At 49.2% G+C, this 24,608-nt stretch overlaps 1 protein-coding gene and 1 long non-coding RNA gene across 7 annotated transcripts in view; one reads left to right on the top strand and one right to left on the bottom strand.

The window, feature by feature from the left end:
• Positions 1-24,608, bottom strand: part of SPATA13 (spermatogenesis associated 13) — a 289,978-nt gene that overhangs the window by 30,877 nt on the left and 234,493 nt on the right. For 2 of the 5 annotated variants that reach the window (XM_061434945.1, XM_061434946.1), the window contains 2 exons: positions 14,125-14,490; positions 12,111-12,255 (listed from right to left, as the gene is read on the bottom strand). In XM_061434945.1, coding sequence (XP_061290929.1) covers positions 12,111-12,255; positions 14,125-14,490 — 511 coding nt within the window. Of the gene's footprint in view, positions 1-3,597; positions 3,816-11,274; positions 12,059-12,110; positions 12,256-14,124; positions 14,491-24,608 lie in introns of those variants that run through there. The other 3 variants (XM_061434949.1, XM_061434948.1, XM_061434950.1) reach the window with 3 other exon arrangements.
• On the top strand, positions 3,807-10,268 carry LOC133258403 (uncharacterized). 2 transcript variants are annotated; one of them, XR_009740006.1, is made up of 3 exons: positions 3,807-3,990; positions 8,486-8,692; positions 9,945-10,268. It is a non-coding gene; the product is annotated as an uncharacterized LOC133258403 (long non-coding RNA). The 2 variants fall into 2 exon arrangements; XR_009740005.1 differs by lacking the exon at positions 3,807-3,990 and adding an exon at positions 4,884-5,358.

Here is a 24,608-nt window from a genome sequence, read left to right as displayed (position 1 = left end):
CTCCGCTATAATCACCCACTCCAAAGGTACTGAGCAAGGACCAGACGACTTTGTATTTTCTCTCTGATTCCTCATTGAGAGAAAACTTTAGGAAAGCAGACGCAGACAGAGGTTATCCAGAGAATAAGAGACCAGACAAGGTTTTCTGGTGCGGCTAAGTAATCTCAAGGCACCCCTCAGCACCTATTGCTTTTCTTTTCTTCTTTCCTTTTAACAAAAAGTTTAGGCATTTCTAGGACACACTTTGGGAAATCTCTGATGAGGCCTGAAATTTGGGGTCAAGAGAGTCAAAAGAAAACATTCAGTTGAGTTACCTTTCTTTCCCCCCAATAACCTGAGTGTCTGCCCTTTAGATGGATTTAACTGACATTTGGATAATACTTAAACAGAACACTGTCACACATGGACTCTTGGGTAACTCCTAGGGCTATCTGTACACATTAGAGTAAATGACCTGTCAACAGTTAAACTGCTGGTTACTGAGGTTGAGTTAGTAACTCAGAACTCTGGCTGCAAACACAACTCATCATTACCTTGTCACCAGAATTATGACTGCTTCTCTTTACTGCACACTTACAGCGTACCCGATCGTTCTCACACATCTGTGGACAATAGTAATATTTCCTACTGATAGATGAGAACATTAAGACTGGGGTGTGAAATGACTTGCCAAGGTCAACGAGGACTGGGACTCAACTCTGTTTTGTTGACCCAAATGCCGGTTCATAAGAAAATCAACTTTCATAACAATCACTAGAATAGAACAAAGCCCGAATAACAGATTATAAGTAGGATCATCAACAACAACAAACTAAGGCAAAAGGAAAAAAAACTATTTTTTTTGTTTGTTTTGACCACATAAAAAATTAAAGAGTCTTAACAAATTTATTAACTTCACAACAAGACTTTTCAAAAAAATACGACTTGGTAATTTCTTGTTGCTGTTGTTTCGTTGCTGAGTCCTGTCCAACTTTTTGCAATCCCATGGACTCTCACCCACCAGACTCCTCTGTCCATGGGATTTCCCAGGCAACAACAGAGGAGTGGGTTGCCGTTGTCTTCTCCAGGGGATCTTTGAGACCCAGGAATCAAACCCATGTCTCCTGCATTGCAGGCAGATTCTTTACTGTTGAGCCAGTAATTTCTTAAAATTTATTTGATTAAAAAAAAAAATCAGAGCTTCCCTTGTGGTTTAGACGGTAGAGAATCTGCCTGCAATGCAAGAGAACCCCAGTTCGATCCCTAGGTTGGGAAGATCCCCTGGAAAAGGGAATGGCTACCCACTCCAGTACTTTTGTCTGGAGAATCCCATGGAGAGAGGAGCCTGTCAGGCTATAAGCCATGGGATCGCACAGAGTTGGACACGACTGAGCAACTAATGATTAAATTGCCCCCACTTTCTTAATGTTGGGGCATTACATCAGAACTCTAAACCAAGGAATGGAACTTTCTGGTGTATATTTAACGTGACTATTTCAAAAATATTTAATAAACATTGATATGGTCCTATTGATGAACTTTCACATATGGTAACATAAAGCCAAGATAATTTTTAATATGATAGCGAAACAGTTTTTAACTAGTCCTAACATTTAGAGGAAATATTCAGCTATCAAATTAGAAAACCAACACGGATAAACCAAACAGATAGAACCCCTCCACACTCATACACAAGGTGTGGACTTTTCCCCACAACCTTGCAGACACCCTCTGTGCATCCTGGCTCTGCCTTCCCACTGAACCAAAACTGTTTTTCTCAAAACCACCAAGTCTGTGGGTTTCCCTGGTGGCTCAGTGGTAAAGAACCCACCTGCCAATGCAGGAGACATGAGTTCAATCCCTGATCCTGGAAGATCCCACACGCCATGGAGCAACTAAGCCTGAGCGCCACAACTATTGAGCCTGTGCTCTAGAGCCTGGGAGCTGCAACAAGGAAAGCCACAGCAATGAGAAGCCCATGCACCGTAAGTAAAGCCTGCACAGCAACGAAGACCCAGCACAACCAAAAAAAAAAAAAACCCAGCAAGTTCCTAATTGCCGCTGGATCCATGGAAATGGCTCAGAGCACTCAGCTTGACCCCTGCCACAGGTGATACAGTAAGCACTGCCTCCCAGGACTCAGCATCCTTGGACAACTGGACACCACTCACCTGTCTGGCCATTCCATTTCTATCTTCATTGTGGATTTCTTTTCCTTCACGGGCTATACCCGGTGCTACCCCCTCTTCTCACTCCACACACACACTGCTGGTACCTCTCCCTCACTGGCCTGGAGAACAACCAGCCATGTGTGGACCACTCCTCCCCAAACTCCCCTCGAGCCTGGGCCTCCGTCCTCATCAGACCGCATAGTGCAGGCCAGGTGATGAGATCTCCACCCAGCTGTCCCACCAGTGCCTCCAGCTCCAAGGCCTGGAACAGTCCCAAGCCCCGCACTCGTGTGCTTTTCTCCTATACTCCCCTTGGAGGGTCTGCCCCCCAAACATCCAGACAATGGCTGGACTTTCAGGTCTTTGCTTTTCCAAGAGAACCATCATGCTCCTTGTTAAGGGCTCTGTCCGCTGGTTGTCTGCTCTGTCCCCAAGCAGGTCCACAATTTAGCTAGAAAGTCACCAAATGCAAAGTGAACCACTTATAACCCTCCTGTGGCTCCTGGCTCTTTCAGGATAGGCCCTGAGGAAGGCCCTGAGCAGGCTGTTCCCTCCCACCTGGAGTGGTCTGATCCCTGGTACAGACCCGCAGCTTACCCCGCTACAGCCACTAAGTGTGGTCAAGCTGCCTGAAAGACCCACGGCAGACCCAATACATCTGCATCACGCCCCGAACCCTTCAACTTCTACATACAAAGGTGCAGCTGCCTCATCAGTGTCATCCCCAAGGACCAGAGGTCTCTCTCACATGTCATCACGGGACGGGGATTCTGCATGTGAGACCACGATTTATCAACTGTGATGGCCAGTTCTGGATGCTCTTAAGTGATAACCAGAAGCATTCTGAGCTCAGAGTTCCCAGTTTTTCCACATTTTACACTCTCAATTCTTATCTGACTGAAATAATTTTTTAGCAATTAATCTTTATCAAGAGTTCAGTTTTCTTAAATGTGAGTCTCTTCTGAGTCTCACATTTACAATTTCATTTGCTTATGGAGCTAGACAAGCTCCATGATAGCAGTAATGACCACAGCTGCCAGAGCCAGGCTGCAGCCATGCCCCTGACTCCGGGTAAGGACACGACCCACCCATGAGAGCAGTGGTGGGTGCTGTGTCATCCCCCCCACCCCCCAGCCATCCCAAGTGAGCCCTGGGCAGGAGCGGGCACCACCTGCATCGAGGACACTTCCCTTTGGTTGGGTTAAGCACGTGGTTGGGTTAAGAAAGCTTCTGAGGGGCGACCTGACCCTGGGCTTCTCAAGCAGGCTCTCCTCCTCCCGCCCCCACCCTCTGTACTGGCTGCTTCCCAGCCTAGAACAAACACACCTTCTCTAGCAACAGACTCCACCTAAGTTCCGCTCAGCCTTCAATCTCAGCTTTGCTGTGGCTTTCCCAGGAAAGCCTGGGACTCCCTGGATGGAATCTGGGGCCCTGTGGTTACACTCACCTCCTTGAGCACTGCCGTGGCTTTCCGGGTCCACACACCCGCTGGGGGGTTCTGTGAGCTTGGCATCTGGCTTCCTGGAACCCGCCAGCCTGCACCCCAGGGCCCCTCTTATCACAAGGGACCTGTGTACACACACATGTTATGCACGGCAGCATGTAACTGTGCTCTATGCACCCATACAAACGAGGTGTCTCCTAACCCAAGGGCGAAGTAAAAACTCAGCTCGAAAAGGTTTCGGGCACCCTGCTCACGTCCTGAAAAGCCACTCTTTATCTCCTAGTGGCATGTCCCGCGTCATTTCCGGATAGGATTAAGCTCATCGACTTCATAAGGGGGCTAGGTAAGCTGGCTTCTAGAACCCACACTAAGCTACACAAGGTCTCCGGGTCTGAGGTATCAGTGCACCCCGGCCCAAAATCAGCTGCGAGAACGGGAAGTTGCGGAGGGAACAATGTCCCCGAGGGGTCACCCCAACCGCTCCTTGAAAGTGCTGGGCTTCAGGGGTGGGGGCCTCTGGACACACGCCTCTCCCAGTGGACACACCAGCCCTGAAACTGTGGGGAACGTTCACCCGAGGAAAGCCTGGTGGGGAGGGGGCGACGGTTGGGGGAGCGCACGCAACCCCTCCCCTCCCCCCCGTCGCCGGCCGCGCAGCATCCTGCGCGCAGGACCGCAGGGCAACACCAGCATCCCGCGCGCGGGACCGCAGGCCCTCCAGCACGGCGCACCAGGACAGGGGGCGAGCGCCCGGAAGTCTCATGGCAGGTTGTCAGGGCCTCGAGCCCACCCCGCAGAGCACCCTGGTCTCAGGGCGAGCTGAGTGGACCAGCCCCGGTGCGCCCTCCTCCGCGGACCCCGCAGACCACAAGGGCAACCCTGCTGTGGGGGCGGGACCCCTGGGGGTGGTCCAGACCACACCCCTTCGGAGTTGGACCCCGCTCTACCAGTCTACGAAGGGCCTCTGTGTGTTCTCCACAAAGGGAAAAATGGAGCATCTTGGACTTCTCACCACCAAGTACCTTACTTTGTAAATTCTTAATCCCCACTCTTATCTCTAGATTTATATTTTTGTTGTAGGCCCTGATCAATTGCCCTGCGGTCTGTAGTATTTTTTCTTGCTTTCTTACTGACAGCGGAACTGGGAATTTTTAAAACCTCAGAGTACGTTTTTTCAAAATAGCTCCTCTCTCACCAACCCCTGGCTAGGTCTGATGTGCTTCACAGATACGTGGCCTGTTGCATAATTTGGGTTATTCTTTTGTAGAACACAATGTTTTATATAAATATATATATATATATCACTCTATATATCAAGCTTTTAAGGACTGGATTCTTTGGTTTTTTCCACATGAAAAATGTACATGGGTGGGTATGAGTTTGAGCTTCAGGACTCCCTTGTTAACAGCTTAAATGATGACATCATTCTACTGAAGATGGATTTTGGCCCGGCTCAATAGATAGCTACCCTGATTTAATGTCATCCTCTTTCTTACCTTGTGAAGTGACCATATTACATTCATAAGAAATTAAGGTATGAAGATCAAATCAAATCAAGCAATAATTTGAATAAATTTCAAAATATTTTAAGCCATAGAAAGTCCAATCAAGTCAACTCATGCTTTTCTCCACTTTTTATAATTAGTTATCATTGTACTTAACCTGGCCATTTTCTCTCCTCTGTTGTTCTCCTTCCTGGGGAACAGTTCAGATATCACTTGGTTTGCCTCACAGGAGAAAGCGCATCTGAACTCGACAGGCAGGGTGGGTAGAAAGAGAAGCGTGCGTAGACACGAGAATAAGAATTCTGAAGGGCGATCAAACTGGACTTCTGCCCAGAACAGGTGGAGCAGTTACTGGAGGGAGAATGGCAGCAACAGAAGTAAGTTTGGGAAACTCAGGCTGCCGCGGAATAAGCTGCCTTGGATGTAAGAGAAAAATATCATAAAGGAAAAACGCAGATGGCAGTGAAGACGGTCCCCTAAGAAAAAGTGAGCATGCACAGGCATGGCTACTCAGACCCAAGGATGACCAAGGGGCACAGCCCCCATCGCCAATAAAGCCACAGGGTTTGGCCAGCCGCCTCCCAACGGTGAACTTGACAAAAGCACCACGGTGACTCACGGTGGAATTCTATTATCCAAGGCCACACCCGAGCAGTGGGCAAACATGACCCAGGTCTGCTCCGTGTCACACATGAGCCAGGAAGGAGATGAGACGGTGCTCTAAGCAAAGGGAGAGAGAAGGCAATGTTCTGGAAGGGAACGCAGGATGAGTTCACTTTCACCTAAAAGGATTAGGTCTTCACTTCTCAAAAAAATTAAATTGCTATGTTCAAATCTCTACATTTTGAGAAATTGTTACTTGCCTGGCACATCTTGATTTAAAGATTTTTGAGAGCACCTGACCAGGGAGGAGGAAATATACTGTTCACTATTTTTAAAAGGTTTTATTCTAGGAAATTGCAAACAAACTCAGAAGTAGAAAAATTATATGATGAACCCATAAGGATCAATATTTTATCAACCTTTTCCAACTAGGTCTTTTTGGATATTTTAAAGCAAATCTCGAATATATCATTTCACGCAACAAATATTTAGTATGCACCCAAATGAATACGGACTGAAAAATAACTACACTATCATTATCATGATAATGAACAAAATTGACAGTAATTCCTTCTCTGAATACTGAGTCCATGTGAAAATGTCCCTCCTCATCTCAAAATGACCTTTTTATAGCTGGTTGGTTGGTATCAGAATTCAAACAAGTCCACACACTACATTTACCAAACACAATTCAGATCAAACCAGATCTGTCCATTTGGGTGGCATCTACCAGGGATTCTGCATGCAACACACAGCTCCTGAGCTGGCTGCATTCCAGCATGTCAGTGGGAGGGGAACTGGACCCCCAGGCTGCCCATTCCTGAGGCAGCTGAGGGGCCAGCTCCTGGCAGACGGAGAAGAAGGGGTCTGGGATACAGGAATGCTGGAGCTGGCCTGTCAGATTCTCACCATCCCCCAGGCTTCCCAAACCACATGATGGACATGGCAGCTTCTGTTAGTGGGCCAGGGGCCAAGGGATCCAGGACTCCCGTGGTGGTAGGCAGTCCACACGGAAGAGCAGATGTCATTTCTGTCCTGGGCAGCAGGGCCAGCTTGGTCACTGGGATGGTCCCTCCCACCGGACCTCTGGCTGTGCTAAACTTATCACAGGGTCCCTAGGGAAAAAACCGACACGTGACTCCATGAAGGTGCTGCTTGATTCGTGGGGCAGGAAATCCCCAAGTCAGTGGGCAGAAGGCACACGTGAGCCACCACCACAGGGATCCGGGGATCTCACCCCACGCCCAGATCTAAACTGGTTCCGACTCAGAGCCTCCTCCTGAGGCAGAAGCCAGATGACCATGGGGTGGGGGTGGGGGGCGTCCCATTTCTACAACCCTTCCTTCCTGTGCATTCCTTGGTGATGGAGCCCCCAGGAAAGGGAGGTCCCCCAGCATCTAAGCAATGCTCTGTTGGAAATTTCTGACTGAGAGGAGATGGCCTCAGTACGGGTTACACATGTGGACCAGAGTGAATGGCTTGGCCGAGGAGTCCCTGGAGGAGCTTGGGAAGGACACTGTGGGTTACTGGACTGCTCTGGGGAGGATGTGACTGGACATATCAGAACACACCCCAGCACAGGAAACCACCCGTGCCATGGAAATCCACTGCAAACGAGGCTGTTTAACAACCATGTGACATTATGTACACCCCGCAAATGCCCATCTTTGTTCCTGGTCATCTTAATGCTGACTCAGCGGGTTCAAAAAATAAAACGGCCCTGGTGGCAGAAACGGATGCCAAGCCTGGGCTAAACCACGGGTGTCCCCTCAACAAAGTTAATGATACGGTGCCTTGAAGGACCCAGACGGCTTCTTGTGGGGAGCTGATTACAGCGGACCCTTTTCACAATAGGTGGTTTGTCCTTCCTGGAAGAGACACTTATTCTAGATTTGGATTTGTTTGTCTTGCCTATCAGAGTCCTGCTGGAATCTCCCCGGAGCGGGTGCTGTTCACCACAGTGCAGAAACGAAGGGGTCAACACGCGGGTTCAACGATCACTTAATAATACACTTGCAAAGTGTTTTCTTTCCACCCAGTAATTCTGCTCTGTCAAAGCTGAATCTCCTCCCCTCTCAGGAGGGGCTCCTAGCAGCATCCCAGCCCTGGTGCCACTGGCTCTGAGCCCAGGCCGAGCTGCTGAGCCTCCTCGTGCATGAGGAATGAGCACCCGGGGAGAACGTGGTGTCCTCTGCGGTCCCTGCCACCAGCATTTCCCCATTGGACAAATGCGGCAACCTCCAATCAGCCTCCTTCCTCTGGCCTCACTCTCCAGTGGCCTTGCTCTCTGATGCCTAGCTGGCAACGGCTTCCACTTCACTTGGAACAACCCTGACTCCTCGAAACCTGCGATGCCCTTTCTGTGCAGACTTTCTCCAGCCTCCGGGCTGCCCCAGCCTCCCCTGCCCCGGATTCCGAGCTCCAGGCACCCGGCCTTCTCGCTGAACCTCGGACACACTGAGCTTCTGCCTGACCTGGGCATTCGATGCTCCTTTGACTAGAACCTCTGCTCCCTCAGATCTTCACTCCCTGCTCATCTTCCAAGTCTCGGCTCCAAGGTCACCTCCTCAGAGACACGAGGTCGCCCTCCCCCACTCCCACCTTCCCCTTCCCCAGAAGGCTCGCTAGTACCCAAGGGAGCCCTGCGTATCCACTCACTGCCTCTGTTTAAATGCAGGAACATACATGCTTTGCGATGCTTTACTCTCTGCTTTACCCCAACAGAGACAGTGGTGCCTGGCTCAGAGCAGATGCTCCACATGTTTTTCTTTCTTTTTTTGTAGACTGACAGGTTTTCAACTAAGAGGGGAATAAAGGAGACCGTGATGACTGGAAGCAAGCTCAGAATCTTGGAGAACAGGCTTGGAGCACCTTAGCGGGCACAGATAAGCACCAGGTGCTGTGAGGAGCAGGGGGTCTGGAGTGTTCGGGGACCAGACTTGCAGAAGGAGAGACAGCACGTGCGCCCCACAGCCAGCTGCAGAGGGGAGGTACGCCCTTTCCCGGTATCGGGCATGTGCACGTGTGATGTCTTCGTGTTTTCTGTCTCCTCTCCTCCCACATCTTTCCACTGTGAGATGCGTGTGTTGCTTAAATTTACTTCTGGGCACAAACAGCGGTGGGCCTGCAGGAGGGAGGCACCTGGTCAGAGGCCCTGGACGTGGAGACACCAGCAGTGACTGATGAGCCTCTGGGCCGCTTCCAGGGAAAGACTGAGAGGGTTCTCATTAGACATGAAATTGGTGTGCCATGTCCTTTTAAAAAACGAATGCCTGGGAATTCCCTGGCGGTCCAGTGGTTAGGACTTGGCACTTTCACTGCTGAGGGCCTGGGTTCAGTGCCTGGTCAGGGAACTAAAATCCTGCAAGCTGCATGCACCACCTCCTCCCCACAAACAACACCCTCCCCCTGCTTCACCTTTCTTCACGGTGCCCCCTCGGTGTTACAGCTCCTTGTTAACTCATCATCCCCGCACAAGGACCTGTGAGGTGAAAAGGGCTTCGCTGTGCTCCCAGCACATGGCAGGCCCTTGGCAGACACTGAATGAATGAATGATTTCCCTGGAGGAACGACCTTCCTCCACCGCGGTCAGGGAATCCACACACTCACCGCCTCATCCCTGGAGGACCCATCCTACTCCCGGTGCCCGTGCCCCGAGTTGGTGGAGCCATCACCTGAGCTGGGGGGGCTGAACCCCCCTCCTGGGACTCTGACTCCTGAGTGAGTGACTCAAGGACAGATGGACGGTGTCTTCCTCGGCTCCCAGGGGCCACCGACTGCCAGGTGTTTCCTAGATGCATTTCCAGCCACCCCATCAATTTTGGGGACACTGACACCCTCCCAAGACAGCTAGGACAGGGTGACACCCAGCTAGGCAGGGTGAGTTTTTGCTACTTCTCAACAAAAGAACACTAAACTCAAAACAAAACAAAACATGATTCCAGAAAGCACAGAAATAAGCTGTTCACATAAGTACAGGGTTGGAGGAGAAACCGTCCACATTCCTACCCACCTAACTACAGTATTTTCACTTCTGCACACTCGTTTTAAACCTTTGGCCGCATGTGAGCATGCTGCATAGGGCTGCAGTCATGGTTTGTTATGGGCTGAATGTGCACCCCCCAAAAGATGCTGAAATTCTAACCCCCCGTACCAGCGAGGGTGTGTCCTTATTTGAAAACAAGCTCTTTGTAAATGATCAAGCTGACACGTGGGCATTAGGACAGTGCCTTAATTCTTTAGGGCACCACATGAAGATGAAGGCAGAGACCAGGGAGATACAGCCAGACGCCGAGCTCAGGGGACCCGAGGCTGCCAGGAGCCAAGAAACAGCAGAGGGTCCCCATCTCAGGCCTCGGAAGGAAACTGCCCTGCTTCCAGCCTCCAGAATGGAGACAATTCTGTCCTGCTGCTGAAGGGACCCAGTTTGTGGTACTCTGTGACGGCAGCCCTAGTAAATAAAACAATATATGTGTGACTTTATTTCCTTTTCTTCCTCACTTTTCTCACATTACAGTGGTCACTTTCCTCATTGTTACAGACTTTTTCCTGACAATGCTATAAGCTGTTTTGAAGCAGTCACCCTTAGATGCTGGGCTCACTATTCCACTGAAAGTGGACACTTGCTTCAACTTCTTTCCATCACAAGTAACGCTGGGAAGGACGTCGTGCACTCAGAGCCTTTTCTCTCCTTGTAACAACTTTCCTGAGATACATCACCGGACGCTGACGACTGGGTAGGACAGAAGGGGCTGCTGAGCAGAAGGATGACTGACGATGCATTTGTCACCGGGGTCCCCAGGGCAGTGGGTTTGAGTTCTGGGCGGAACAAATGCTGCCATGTGTAAAGGGAAGGAAGGAGGTTCTGGGCAGAGTAAGGGTGTGAGCCGGGTGGTGGGTAGGAGAGCGGGCGGGAGACAGGAGAGGCGCAGACGGCAGGTAGGCAGGCAGCAGAGCCTGCGAACTCCTTACGAAGCTGGGACTTTATTCCAGTAACCACAGGGAAGTTCACAGGGAAACAGCAGCAAGAACCGAACAGGAATAGGCGCTCAGAACCAGTGGGGATGGAAGCCTGGCCCGAGGAGAGGCAGGGGCCCTGGGATGAGGGTTGGGGCGCGATCCCAGGGCCCCACCTACTCGTCCGAGAGGACACAAATCAAGAGATGCTCGAAAACTTCCTCGGCCCCCAGCCGCCTCCAATTCCTCTTTCTTGTTGCCCTGTCTGATGAGAGTTCAGACTGGGTTCCTCCTGGGGTAGAAACCAGGCCACCCGATGGTAGGAAAGGAGGGGACAATTCCTCAGCCATATGTTCAGGCCGATCGCTCAGCCCCAGGCAGAGACGTCCCAGGACACACTCCCAGGACAACCATTTCTGGGTCACTTCTTCATGCGCCCTGGTCCCTCCTCCTCCCACTCCCTGAAATCTAAGTGACACCGAGCAATACCCTCCTTCAAGTCTCCAGAAACAACACGCTTTAAATCCTGTCCCTTCTTGTGGCTCCGGTCACCACTGTCACATGGAGGGCGTACCCACCAGCTGGTGAGGCCCTGAGAGCCCCGTCCCTCACTCACGCTCACGTGCAAGGCTCGTCCTCAAAGCCAAGACAGAAAAAGTCAGCACTGAAGCTCTCCGGTGGCTAGCCGTCTACTGTCTCTATTTAGAGTCAGCACAGCTCAGTGGTTAAAAACATGGGCCCGCAGTGAAAATTCTACCTGATTGTAGATTCAAGTCCCTTCTCTGCCACTTCCTGGGTGGTTTATCTATTTACACTTGGGGTTTCTGATCTGTAAAGCGAGGATTACAAGAGCATCCGCCCAGCACAGAGTTGAGATCAGATGAATTAATCCTCAGAGCACACGGGAGGGCGTCTGCCCCACAAAATTGCCCGTCCTATCCCTGCCCGTGAGCCAGCCAGGCCACTGTCCAGCCAGCGGGCTGGCTCAAACATTGGTGTCCGTGCTCAGGAACCTAAAGTCAGGTCGGCAAGTGTTCACTGGGTAAGTCCCAGGCTGGCATATGCATGGCTCTATTAGATAAAGTCTTCCATGCATATACCATCTATTAGATACACAGTATGGGTGAATCTCAAACTCTCAGGAAGAGCTTTCAGAGGGGTAAGACAGTTTCCCAGGAGCCCATTCATGGTCAGATCACCACAGCAGGAACCTGGGACCCAGACTTCTCAAGGTCAAGGTCACTGGGACGACACAGAGTCCGTAGGGCACCTTCTCTGGACAGGGGTGCCAGGCCTACCCCTGCAAGGGTGGCTCTGACACCCAGTGGGCCCTCCCCACCCTGGGCCCAGGGCAGGCCAGACAGGTGCAACAGATTGGGTTCCCAGATTGAGCAACGATTCCACACCTGCCTCCTGGAGACGGACCTGCCCAGGGGGGACTGTGAGACTCACCGTTGGACGCTCTCAGGTGTCGCCGGCGTCCCACACGGTCCAGCCCGATGGGGGTGCTCTGGGAGAAGGCGCAGGGCCGCAGCCGGGCTGACACCGCCCTATAGGGCGGCACCTGGTGTGCGGGCACGGGCGGCCGGGCGGCGGGCTGCAGAGGAAAGGAGGGGTAGTGAGGAGAGGCAGGAAGTGGGGCTGGGAGCCTCGAAGCCCCAGGTCACGGCGGCACAGGCTCAAGGGCAGCCTTCCTCAGACGCGGAAACCCAGTGCAGACCCCCAGGGTGCCAGGTTTTCAGCCACCTGTCTGGACACACGCGTGGGGACACTCAGGAATGACCACAGTGGAGGAAGTGACGGCCCCCACCCACACACGTGCAGCAGCACCCCCAGGGAAGCCGAGGCGGTGCCAGTGACTGAGGCCCGTGACAGCTCCTTCCCACAGCCCCCCCAACACACACACACAACACACACACACACCACACACACACACCACACACACACACACACACCCACACACACACACACCCACACGCAGGGACCAGCATCTGTGGAACACGGTTCTTGTTCACCTTAACTAACCGGGCAGTGAGCTTTGTCTGAAAGGAGAGTTGGTGGTTTTCCACCAATTTAGAACCATCTATAGCCCCTGGGATCTTCCATATGAGTCGTCCCTAAAACGACACTGAAGGCCACGTTGGTCCGTGCCTTCCATAGGCTTTCTCAGTATTTCTCTACCCAGTTCCCTAAACAAGCTTGGGGGCAGAAAGTTATCTTACTATGCTCCTTTTGGATGCTCTGAAGTGAAAAACTGTCTTAAGTGCTTAGATCGCCCCTAGACTGTGTTTCACATTAGAAGAGATTTGCTTCCATTCAGAATCATTTCCTGTGATACCATGGTGAGGACAGCCACCTTCAGAATTATTTCCTCGCATGTAGAGCATCTCAACACAACAAAAAGTCTGCAGTATTCTTCAACATAATCTGCTTTCACCTTAACTGAATTCAAATTAGTTCAATTAAGCAAGAGGTTTTGGGGGTATTTGCTATAAATAAGCACTATGCCGGGGTTATAGGGAGAATGGAAACGGAAAATCCAATACCAATATATTACTGCCCTTTCAAGAGAATGTATGGGTTACTTAGGGCTTTCCTGGTGGCTGAGGTGGTAAAGAATCTGCCTGCAATGCAGGAGTCCTGGGTTTGATCCCTGAGTTGGGAAGATCTATTGGAGAAGGGAATGGCAACCCATTCCAGTATTCTTGCCTGGAAAATCCCATGGACAGAGGAGCCTGGTAAGCTACAGCTCACCGGCTCACAAAGAGTAGGACATGACTACTAACATTTTCACTTTCTTCCTGAGTTATTTATGATATCAACTAGCAAGTTAAAAAAAAGAAAAATGAAGCATGCACTTACTCATGTGAACACTTGACCATGGCTGGGATAAGACCTCACCAAATATAAACTCCTTCTGAATGGGAGCCTTTATTTAAATGTTTGTATCCTCAAAGGGCTTTCTGGGTAATTGATAAGTATTTGTTGAATTGCTAAAATGCACTAAAGAAATAATATTAAGATTTTAATCTACTGTCAAAACAGTTACAAAGCTGCAACTGACATGTAAAGAGTGAAAAAATGGCAGAAAAAATTACTTTCTCATCTAGAAAAAAATCAATTTTCTTCTTGTCTTCCCATTTTAGGGATAAGTAGCATTTTCTTTCCAGATTTCTTCTTCGAGGAAGCTCACTAAATATGCACGGCTACTTTCCCCAGATGATTCAGAACAAACAGCAAACCAGTTTCACATATTATCTGAGATCCCAGAAAGACAGAAGATTAGTCAGAGCCATCCAAATGTCAGTGGGTTAGTTCTAATTCATGCATGTTTTCAGAGTCAGGAAGAAAGGCTGTGAGCAGATGACGCCATCCCTGAGGCAGAGAGAAGAAAGGAAAAGTCTGGGAAGTCTGCAGCGAGAGGACAGAGGCCAGGAGGCTCTGGGGGCAGCACGGCTGGTCTTACTTGGGGCAGGAGGGCTTCCCCCTCCTCCGTCTGGCTGCTCCCATAGAAGCCGACCCCACCAATCACAGAGATGGGGCGTCTTCTTGGGCCCCCCTGGGGATAGACCCCAGCAGGAGTCTGGTCTGCAGGGTCTGTGGGGGCCATGCTGGGCTGGTGGTCACTGTCCGCAGCGTCCTCTTTCTGGGGGTCCACGGCGATCGAGTCTTCTGGGATAGACAGACTTCGGGCGACCAGCTGGCCATAGTCAGAGAGTGGTCGGGGCCTTGACCTCCTCCCAGACCCCAGTCTCCTCCTGGGGATCCTCTGAGCCTCCGTCCTCTCTTCCTCCGGTGGGGGAGCCTGCCTCCAGGACCCCTCGGTCACAACCTTTTCAAATGCGAACAAGTTAGGTAAGGGTGATATCCAGGAAGGTAAAGAAAACAAGCCCCCGCCCCTCCCCACCAAGTTGACTGTGTCCCAGAAAGACGTGACTGAAACATGGATGGGAAGAAGCAAACCTGTCTTTAATCAGAGGCTTAATTAAAACCCTAATCTCAGTAGTGATGTTTGTGACACATGATGAACCATCATAAAAGATACTAAGAAAATCAGCACCCATTTGTTTATTTTTGTTTCTGTTTTCATTAGTCTAGCAAGGTGGATCAAAAAAGGAGTTCCTGCAATTTATGTCAAAGAGTACTCTGCCTGTGTTTTCCTCTAAGAGGTTTATAATATCCGGCCTAACATTGAAGTCTTTAATCCATTTTGCGTTTATTTTTGTGTGTGATGTTAGGGATTGTTCTAATTTCATTATTTTACATGTAGTTGTCCAGTTTCCCCAGTACCACTTATTCAAGAAATGGTCTTTTCTCCAGTGTATGTTTTTGCCTCCTTTGTCATAGATTAATTGACCATGGACATGTGGGTTTATTTCTGGACTTTCTAACCCGTTCTGTTGATTGACATTTCTGGCTTTGTGCCAGTACCATACTGCTTTGATTACGGTAGCTTTGTAGTATACTCTTACACAACAGAGGAAACCATAAAGAAAATGTAAAGACAACCCTCAGAATGGGAGAAAATATTTGCAAAAGAGGCAACCGAGGAGTTAATCTCCAAAATATACAAACAGCTCATTCAGCTCCATGCAAAAAAACCCAATCAAAGATGGGTGAAAGCGAAATAAACATTTCTCTAAAGAAGACATACAGACAGACCAAAAGCACATGAAAGGATGCTCCACATCACTCACTATTAGAGAAATGCAAACCAAAGCAAAAATGAGGTATCACCTCATACCAATCAGAATTCCTAGCATCAAGAAATATACAAACAAGGAATGCCGGAGAAGGTGTAGAGAAAAAGGAACCCTCCTACACTGTTGGTGGGAATGTAACTTGGTGAAGTCACTATGCAGAACAGTATGGAGGTTCCTTAATAAACTAAAAACAGGGCTGCCATATGATCCAGCAATCCCACTCCTGAGCACATATCCAGACAAAACTATAATTCAAAAAGATACTTTCTCCCCAATATTCACTGAAGCACTATTTACAATAGCCAAGACATGGAAACAACCCTAATGTCCATCAACAGAGGAATGGATAAAGAAGATGTAGTACATATACATTAATACAACGGAGTATTACTCAGCCTTAAAAAGAATGAAATAATGCCATTTGCCGCAACATGGATGGACCTAGAGATTATCGTAAGTGAAGTCAGTCAAACACAGAAAGACAAGTATCATATGGTATCACTTATATGTGGAATTTGAAAAAAGGGTACAAGTGAAGTTACCTACCAAAGAGAAATAAGATGTGAAATAAGAGTGACAGATGTAGAAAACAGACTTATGGTTACCAGGACATAAGGGGAGAGAGGGATAAGTCGGGAGATTGTGACTGACAGATATACACTGCCGCTGCTGCTGCTTAGTCACTTCACTCCAGTTCAGTTCAGTTCAGTTGCTCAGTCGTGTCCGACTCTTTGCGACCCCATGAATCGCAGCAGGCCAGGCCTCCCTGTCCATCACCAACTCCCGGAGTTCACTCAGACTCATGTCAGTCACTTCAGTCGTGTCCAATTCTGTGTGACCCCATGGACTACAGCCTGCCAGGCTCCTCTGTCCATGAGATTCTCCAGGCAAGAATACTGGAGTGAGTTGCCATGCCCTCCTCCAGGGGATCTTCCCGACTCAAGAGATGGAACCCGGGTCTCCTGCATTGCAGACAGAGTCTTTACCACTGAGCCACCAGGGAAGCCCATATATACGCTACTATATATAAAATAGATAAATAATAAAGCTCAGGTAATGCAGGCCTGTGGGAGAAATGGCCCGGAGGCTGCATTTGCTATCCAAGGCTCCCTCTCTCAGCAGGTTCACAGACAATGTGTCTTAAGGGGACTGAGTCTGGGCTGCTGCTTGGCCCAACCCTGGACTTGGTCTGATGGGGCAAGCACTAAACCAGATCAGCCTACTAACCAGTTGGGTGTGCCTGAACGAGTCACCACTAACCTCTCAGGATCTCAGATTCCAGACCAGACAACCCCACGGGTGGAGAGTCTGCCGCCCGGAATTCGATGACACTTCCCAAGTTCTCAAGTGACTGTTTCAGAGGCAATGCCATGTACTAGGAGAACCCCGAAGGTGTGGGAGTGGGAAGACTTCTGTCTAGTCCGCCTGGCCTAGGGTTAGCTTGTGGCCCCAGGCTTCAGCCACTGCTCCCGTCTGGGTCCTGGGAGGACAAAGTGCAACCGTGGGGATCAGGGTGCCCGCCCACCTCAGCCCTGGTGAGTCACTGCTCTCAAAGAGCCTCACGGAAGAACAATCACGAGGGCTCAGCCCACAGACCTTCCATATCTGGGCTCAGAGCAAGCAGCGGTCTCTAGGAGCCTAGTGTCTTCAGCCCCTCCGTCCTGAGACACTGTGTAACAAAGACTTGAAAATAAAACAGAACCCCACCCAGGGAGGGCTGGAACAACCAGGCAAGTCATGAGACGGCAGGGCAGGCAGAGCAGCCACTCTGGTTGTCTCCCCACCCCCAAACCCCCAGAGCCCTGCCCTGAGGACTGGCCCAACGAGCCCCGCCTCTCGCCAATCAGTGGCAACTGAGACCTGAAATGCAGGTCATGTACTTTTAATCTGAGACCCAGGGAAGTCTGGTGACTTGCTCAGGGCCATGCAGCCAGTCAGCAGTAACAGACACCAGGTGTGGGCCTTGTAACCTGTCCCCACTACGCCATGAGGCGCCCATATGCCAAGTCGTTGTTTTTTAGTCCCTCAGTCGTGTCTGACTCTTTGCGACCCTGTGGATGGTAGCCCACCAGGCTCCTTTGTCCATGGGATTTCCCAGGCAAGAATACTGGAGTAGGCTGCCATTTCTTTCTCCAGATATACCAAGTCACCTCTGCTCAGAAGGCAGTGGGCTCTAGCAAACTCCACTCCCTTCTGACCTGCCAGTTCGATTTTTACAGCCTGGATGTCTATGTCCAATTCAAGTCACCATGGACAGGGTCCAGAACACACCATGGCGAATAAACACCACTTTGAGCTGCAAACTCAAAAAAAAAAAAAAAAAAAAAAGCTGTAACTCAAAAGCTGTAAGAACAGGCTTTCCTTTTACCTGAAAGCAGAACTCAGTTGTCATAAATCCCTTCTCTTCCTTGCAAGGAAAAGGTATTCTTTTCCTTCCAACCAGGGAAGACTGACTCTTATCACTGAGAAGAGAAGCCTCAGCTAAACAGACACTGGCACAAAACTAGCCTGTCTCCCACCTGTTCTACAGGGCCCTCATCTTTCCTAAAAGTCACTCATTTTCCACAATGGCTTTTCCTACCTCTTTCCCCTGTTAAGATGCCCTAACCACTTCCTGCAGTCAGTTTTCTGTGAACTCCCACTTACTCACATGAACAAAAGTCAACTTTTGTCAGTTTAATTTGCATACCAAAAAAAACATAAGAGGGTGTATTAAAACATTTTCCTCTGACACCATGGGAAAATATGAGAATAACTGGGGACAAGTTTTTATTATTGTTATTTTTTTTTGCAGTATATACATATAAAAAACAGGCTATTATGGGTTGTTTAATTCATTTACTAAACCAAACAGCACAGACAACTTAAGCACACGGTGAGAATAAACTCATTTCTATCATCATCCTGTGATAAAAAGGTTCAGAAACAGCATGCTAGCAAAAATAGAAGTACAAAAAAATTGCAGACAATAAACTGATCACAAATCGACATGCAGTTGTTGGGTTTTTTGTTTGTTTGTTTGTTTATTTTTCACTTATGCAACCTGCTTTCCTCATTGAGACAGAAAAGAAAAAAACAGAGACAGACAGATGGGTTTAGGAAAATCAGCGGCTGTCTTAGATGATCAGGTAACAAATCCTTCTGAGAGCAAACATGCTCCAGGAAGTGATGGGGGCGGGTGAAAGGAAGGTGTGCAGAGGCAGGAAATGAGACGCTGGCTCCTTTAAGCTCATGCCCACGGGGCAGCTCGGGGAGAACCAGCTGTGGCTGTGCTTTGACACCATGCAGCTTCGCCAGAGACAGGAAAGGAGAGAGCTCGCCTTCTAGGTGGAGCAGAATTGTAATACATAAAACCAAAATGTACACTTTACTCAAAGCAGAAGTCCAGAAGGAGAGAGGGACAGATGGGGGAAAACCCCTCAGACTGAAGCTCACATCTGAACAGCGAGGCTTTGCCAAAAGACATATTCCTTGCAAGACATGTGAAGTGTCCCGCAAATTCTAAAACTGAATCATTGATCAAACTTTACGTGCTTCTAAAGTACGGCCATCCAGGGGACACAGCTTTGATTGCGACTCTTCCTAGAACTACAGACACCAGAGAGCCAAGACCTACCCCAACTCTGCCGCAGGCAGTGGCCCCCAGGTGCTCTGAAAAACAGCAGGTAACCACATCCATGTTCTCCAAGAGTGTTCCCTTGCTTTAGAAACACTCTCTTTGAGTGTAGGTGGCCGGGCTGGAGCCCCACCTGGTCTACCTTCTCACAGTCCAGCAGCTCAGCGCAGAACTACCCAGGGCTCAGAAAGCCTGACCTAGACCTGCCAATTCACACCCGTCATCAACGTCTGTACACAGACGTGTGTGTGGCCTCGTTAACCCTTGCTTCCCGGCACAGCTTTAAGTGCTTTCCCTCGGCTGTGGGAAGAAAGCTGGATATGGAATCAAAAGAGAAATACTGCTGGCTCTGTGTGTGTATGCTCAGTCGTGTCCAACTCTCTGCGACCCCATGGACTGCACCTGCCAGGCTCCTCTGTCCATGGCAAGAACACTGGAGTGGGTTGCCATTTCCTTCTCCTGGGAATCTTCCCCATCCAGGAATCAAACCTGCATCTTCCTGTATTGGGTTCTATACCACTGAGCCACTTGGGAAGCCCTCAAAAGAGAAACACATGAGCAATTAATGCTTGCTCTCTCCCTGGAGAGTGCAGTGCTGGTGTTACAGACTTCAGTTGTCCTGACAGGTGTAAAACTGATGATTAAATGTGCTGAAAAGAGTCTATGAGCCTATGGCCTTTGTAACTTGTTTGATGGGCAGAATAGGTAATTCATTAAAAATGCAAATATTAACATTCACGCGGACGCAATTTACTACCCATCACACAATTCTCTGAGCATAAAAAGACCCTAACTGATAACTATGAGAAATATGGACTCTTGAGGTCTCCCCTCCCCTGCCTTCATAATAATCATTCAGAGGAATTCCATTTGGGGGACTTAACACCCCACCCCACCCCCACCTGTCCTACCATCTCAGAATCAACAGCAGCACAATGCAGAGCTGACTCACTGGAAAAGGCCCTGATGCTGGGAAAGATTGAGGGCTGGAGGAGAAGAGCGTGACAGAGGATGAGATGGTTGGATGGCATCACTGACTCGATGGACGTGAGTCTGAGCAAACTCCAGGGAAGCCTGGTGTGCTGCAGTCCATGGGGTCACAAAGAGTTGGACACAACTGAGTGACTAAACAACAAAAACAACAAAATGAACAACAAAGAGTTGGACATGACTGAACAACAACAAAAATGTTCCAAAATCAAGAACCGTGTTTTAGAGCTCAATATGACAGAAGCCTATTGTTCTTCTAAACCTTCTTGGGCAGGAGACCTTGTTGATGCCGTCTGAGCTCCTCTGTATAGAGAAGGAGAGGAACCAGGATGCAGGGAAGGAGGCAGGGAGGCAGGGCTCGGCTTACTCTCTGGGGAGGGTGATGAAGGATGGTGTCTGTGTTCCCAGCATCAGTGTACTTCAAGCCACAGTTAGCAGTACAGTCATGCCACTCAACAGCCCCAAATGCCTGTAGAATCCAGGAAACCAAGGTTTTCTGGATTAGCACGCAGAACACCATCTTCATAAACATGCCTGCCTCTGTGTTTCAGTTGAGGAGATCTCAGACACCCCTAACTCCTCCCCCTCCCTCTCCAGCCACCTCCATCCACGTGATGACTACATTCAGCCATCATTCAGTCTCAGAAGGAATCTGTCCATGGCTGTCGTAGAAGCAGTAACTCTCTTCCGTGTCTCTAATCCACTCTCCATCCTAAGAGGAGCATGGCTAAGACTCTCCTAAGACTCTCACTAAGACACACATCAGATCATGGCTGGCGCTTCAAAACCTCACCCTATGTGCCTTGCCAGCTCCAGCTTCACCAGCCACACCAAACAACCCACTGTTTGCCACATGTTATCTGATGCAATTGGAAATGAGAGAACGGCTGCTCCCTCCACTATACCTTTTTGCCCCTGTCCACCTGGAAATTTCATCCTTCGACATTCAGTTGAAGTATCACTTCCTGCAAGAAAACCTCATAAATTCCCCTGGGCTCTAAGTTCTGTTTTCTGTGGCTCTGTTAAAACCACTGCTATATTTTTATAGGCTTGATTTATTTATCTGGGTGTCTCATGAAAGCAGCTACTTACATTCTTTCCAAATGATGTGATGCTATCATCACATCCCCAAAGTCTGCAGCCTGGGAAATCAGTAGTTAGAAACCTTCATGAACGATTGAGGGATGAATGGGGATAAAGGAGCAAATAAGTGAGCAGTTCTGGGTGTCAAGGGAGCAGTTCTCACCCTACACCCAGACATGACTTTATAAAAAGAACTCGGGGAGGGGAGGGTGTCAGAAAAAGAAGGACACGACTTTCCTGGGATTCTTTCTTTTCGGCAGCTCTCACTGATAATGACTAGATCAGTCACCCCTCCTTTAAAGGGACAACAGTCCAGCCAGTGAACTTGACTGGTCAAGTAAACCCGAGCCTGATGAGACGGCTGTTCACCAAGAACACCCTGGGTAAGAGTCTGGGGCTGTGGGTACAGGGACCCCGGGAGGGAAGGCACGACCAGGAGCGGCACCTGGTGTTTCCAGAGACTCTAACGTGGGTGCTGCAAAAGATCTCCAGTGTGTTTAATTCAAAACTTGCAGTGTTAGATGAATAATTTATGCCTCAGAAAGAACAAATCCAGATGTGCAGTGGAACCGTGCTGTAAGTAAACATATGACACTTTTATGTCGTATATCAGGGAGTGGATCAGTCACACACTGTGTCCAAGGGCCGCCCACCACACCCGAAGCTCTGACCTTCTGGACACAGCGGGGCTCTGGCCTCTGAGCCAAGGCCCACCACTGTCCACACAGCTTCCTCTCCTGTACCATCGAGTGACGCACACAAACTGCCAGGGGAGGGATGGAATGAAGGTCCTCAGTGAGCGGCCCGGCCCACCCCAAGCTGCCAACTCCACCCAGGAAATCAAGAGGAAGGACTCTTCTCTGGGCAAGGACCCACGGAGGTAGGAGGTGGTCCACACTCCGTGGCAAGAATGCGGGATGTGGGGACAAGAGAAAACGGTGAGGAAGTGTGCAGATGGCGAAGACGCCAGCATCTCAAAACTGGCCTTCACTGATCCCATCTCATTTAATCCTAAAAGCCATACAGTGGATACTTTAAATTCTGTTACAGATAAGGAAGATGAAAGGATTGCACCAAAGACTGGGAAACCAGAAATGGTCAGAATGTGCTTGCATGCAGGTCCCAGCAGAGGCTCCCCAGGCTCCGGTCCTGCTGGAGGCCCAGCTCCAGGCCCAGCTCCAGGCCCAGCCACGGGGCTTGGGAGGGGACGGTACCCTCTCCGGGCCTCAGTTTACGTGTCTAAAGCAAACCCCAGAATGCTGACCTTGAGGGGGCAGCTGAGAAGGACCTTTATTAACTGAACAAATCATATAAACAGAGGTTGCTATGCATACTTTTAGTTGGATGAGTCAATGACATTTTAAGAGTTCCAATGTGAGCTGGTAAAATTCCAGCCACCACCCCCACCCCTCAAAGCGGGAGTAGCCATTGATGGTCAACATACTTTAGACCAAATGCTTTATACCACCGTTCCTTCTGGCTTGAAAGGTTTTAAAGCCATTTCTGGGAACTGGTGTTTGTATTCTACAGAGGTTCATGTCCAGTTGATAACAGAGTCCAGTGGAAACACCAGGGTTATAAGTCATGCTTAACTCTTTCAGGAGTTAACGCCTCTCCTTCCTGAACCAGGAGTTAGCTCGACAGAGCTGGAAGAAAAACGCCCAAACCTAACCTACAGGACATCAGGACTGCGACAAGCCTGGCTGAGACAGCAGGTGTCTACCCTCAGTGCCTGAGCTATTCCCCCGCGGGCCCCGTTCCAGGTCCAGGTCACAGCTCTGAGGCACGAGCTCCAGCTGAGGCGCTGTGCAGCCTGGCTGGGCCCTTACTGTGCAGCCTGGGTCTGTGCCCTTACTGTGCAGCCTGGCTGGGCCCATTCCAGACTCAGAGAAACTCTGCCTGGAAGGTGGAAAGCGATTTTCAGAGTTTAACTGGTCTGTACTGAAGAGCCTGACTGAAGGCAGAAATTTTAACTAACAATGAATCTGATAACAGCTAATGTTTATGCTTTGTTATTAGTACTAATAATATCAATAATAAATAATACTATCATTTTAATTATATGGTAAATAATATGATAAAATAAAACAAAATTTTATTCATAATGTATAATACATATAACATAAATGCTATATGCTAATGATACTAATATTAAAACCATATATGTTTAAAATATAAAACAATATATGCTAATGATATTAATAATAAAGATATTAAGCTAAGCAATCTTAAGGTACTATGAGTGTATTTCAGGCACTGTGGCATCTTTTGAAAGAATATTTATGTGTTTGGTTATGTTTGGCCGCACTGGGTCTTTGTCATTGCGTCTGTTGTTTCACTCTCTGTCCTTCCTCTTGTCCTGGATCTCCTCCCAACGCTTCAGTGCCCTGTTACCTCTGAGATCTCTCTGGCAATAAATTCCAATAGCTTTCTCTCTGGTCATCTTTCTTCCCAGTTCTCTTTTTTAGAGATGGTGGATTAACTTCTCAAACACACAGTTCTGAGCTTGGCCCTTCTCTATTCAAAGACATCTCTGATCCCTCAATGCTTATCAAGTAACATACAGATTCTTTATGTGGAATCCAAGAATCCACAGTCTGAACCTAATGATTTCAGCTTGACCGGGATGGTTCCGTGACACCAAATCGAACTGTTGTGTCCTGTTCTGTGAAACCACATGAAACCACTGTGCCTCTGACCGCTGAACCACTCCACTTCCACTCCATAACTACCAGCAGAAATCTCACCTTCTTCAAACCAGATTTGATCATCCCTATTAAGCCTGCCTGGATTTGGTGCATGGGTAAGAACTACAACCCTTGTGAAATCCCTTAGTATCACGGTTTTTCCCCTGTTGTGGGGTTTAATTCACTCAGCGTATTCTACTATGACTTAGATACATCTTAGGTCGTCGATTGTCTCCCCGACATCGCCCACGGTTCCTCAGAGCTACATCTGAGTGTCTGGATGGGGGACTTGGCAATTTGATCCATAAGGGTGTAACACGGTGGGTGTCAAAATCAGTTCCAGAAAACACTGACCTTACCTGGCCCCTGTTTGAAGGAGTCAGGTCAATCTAGGATGGAGAAATCACAAAAGGAGAGTGAACAGCAGACCGCGACGGCTGCTGGGAAGCACGGGGCCGAGCGTTTACCATGTGATTTCCTTGGTTCTTACAGACCTCCAAGATAGAGGGAGCTCTCCCGTGCTCTACCCTTAAGGTGTTTAAGGGTCTGCCCAATGCTGGGCATCTTTCAAATGGCAAACTAAAAGCCTGAAGCTCCCCGTAAAGGAATTACAATGGATTCTCATCACTTGAAAGAGTTCATCTGTGGCACACTCAGCACCACCAGGAACAAGGGCATCCTTTCTGCAGGACCAAGGACAGGGCCGCAAATTCATCCAGTGAGCTACTGGGTGACTCTGCAGGGACACCAGCAACCACACTACACCCTGTGCCTGCTCCCTTATAAGGGAACAGGTATTAAACGCTCAACCGCATTTTTCAAGCACGTAACAATTTCAGTTTCATTCCCCTGGTCATCGTTGTTACAACAA

Source organism: Bos javanicus, chromosome 12 (genome assembly GCF_032452875.1).
Source record: "Bos javanicus breed banteng chromosome 12, ARS-OSU_banteng_1.0, whole genome shotgun sequence".
In the NCBI taxonomy this organism is placed as follows: Eukaryota; Metazoa; Chordata; class Mammalia; order Artiodactyla; family Bovidae; genus Bos; species Bos javanicus.
The sequence above is the reverse complement of the archived record's forward strand: the minus strand, read 5'-3'. Positions and strand labels throughout refer to the sequence as shown.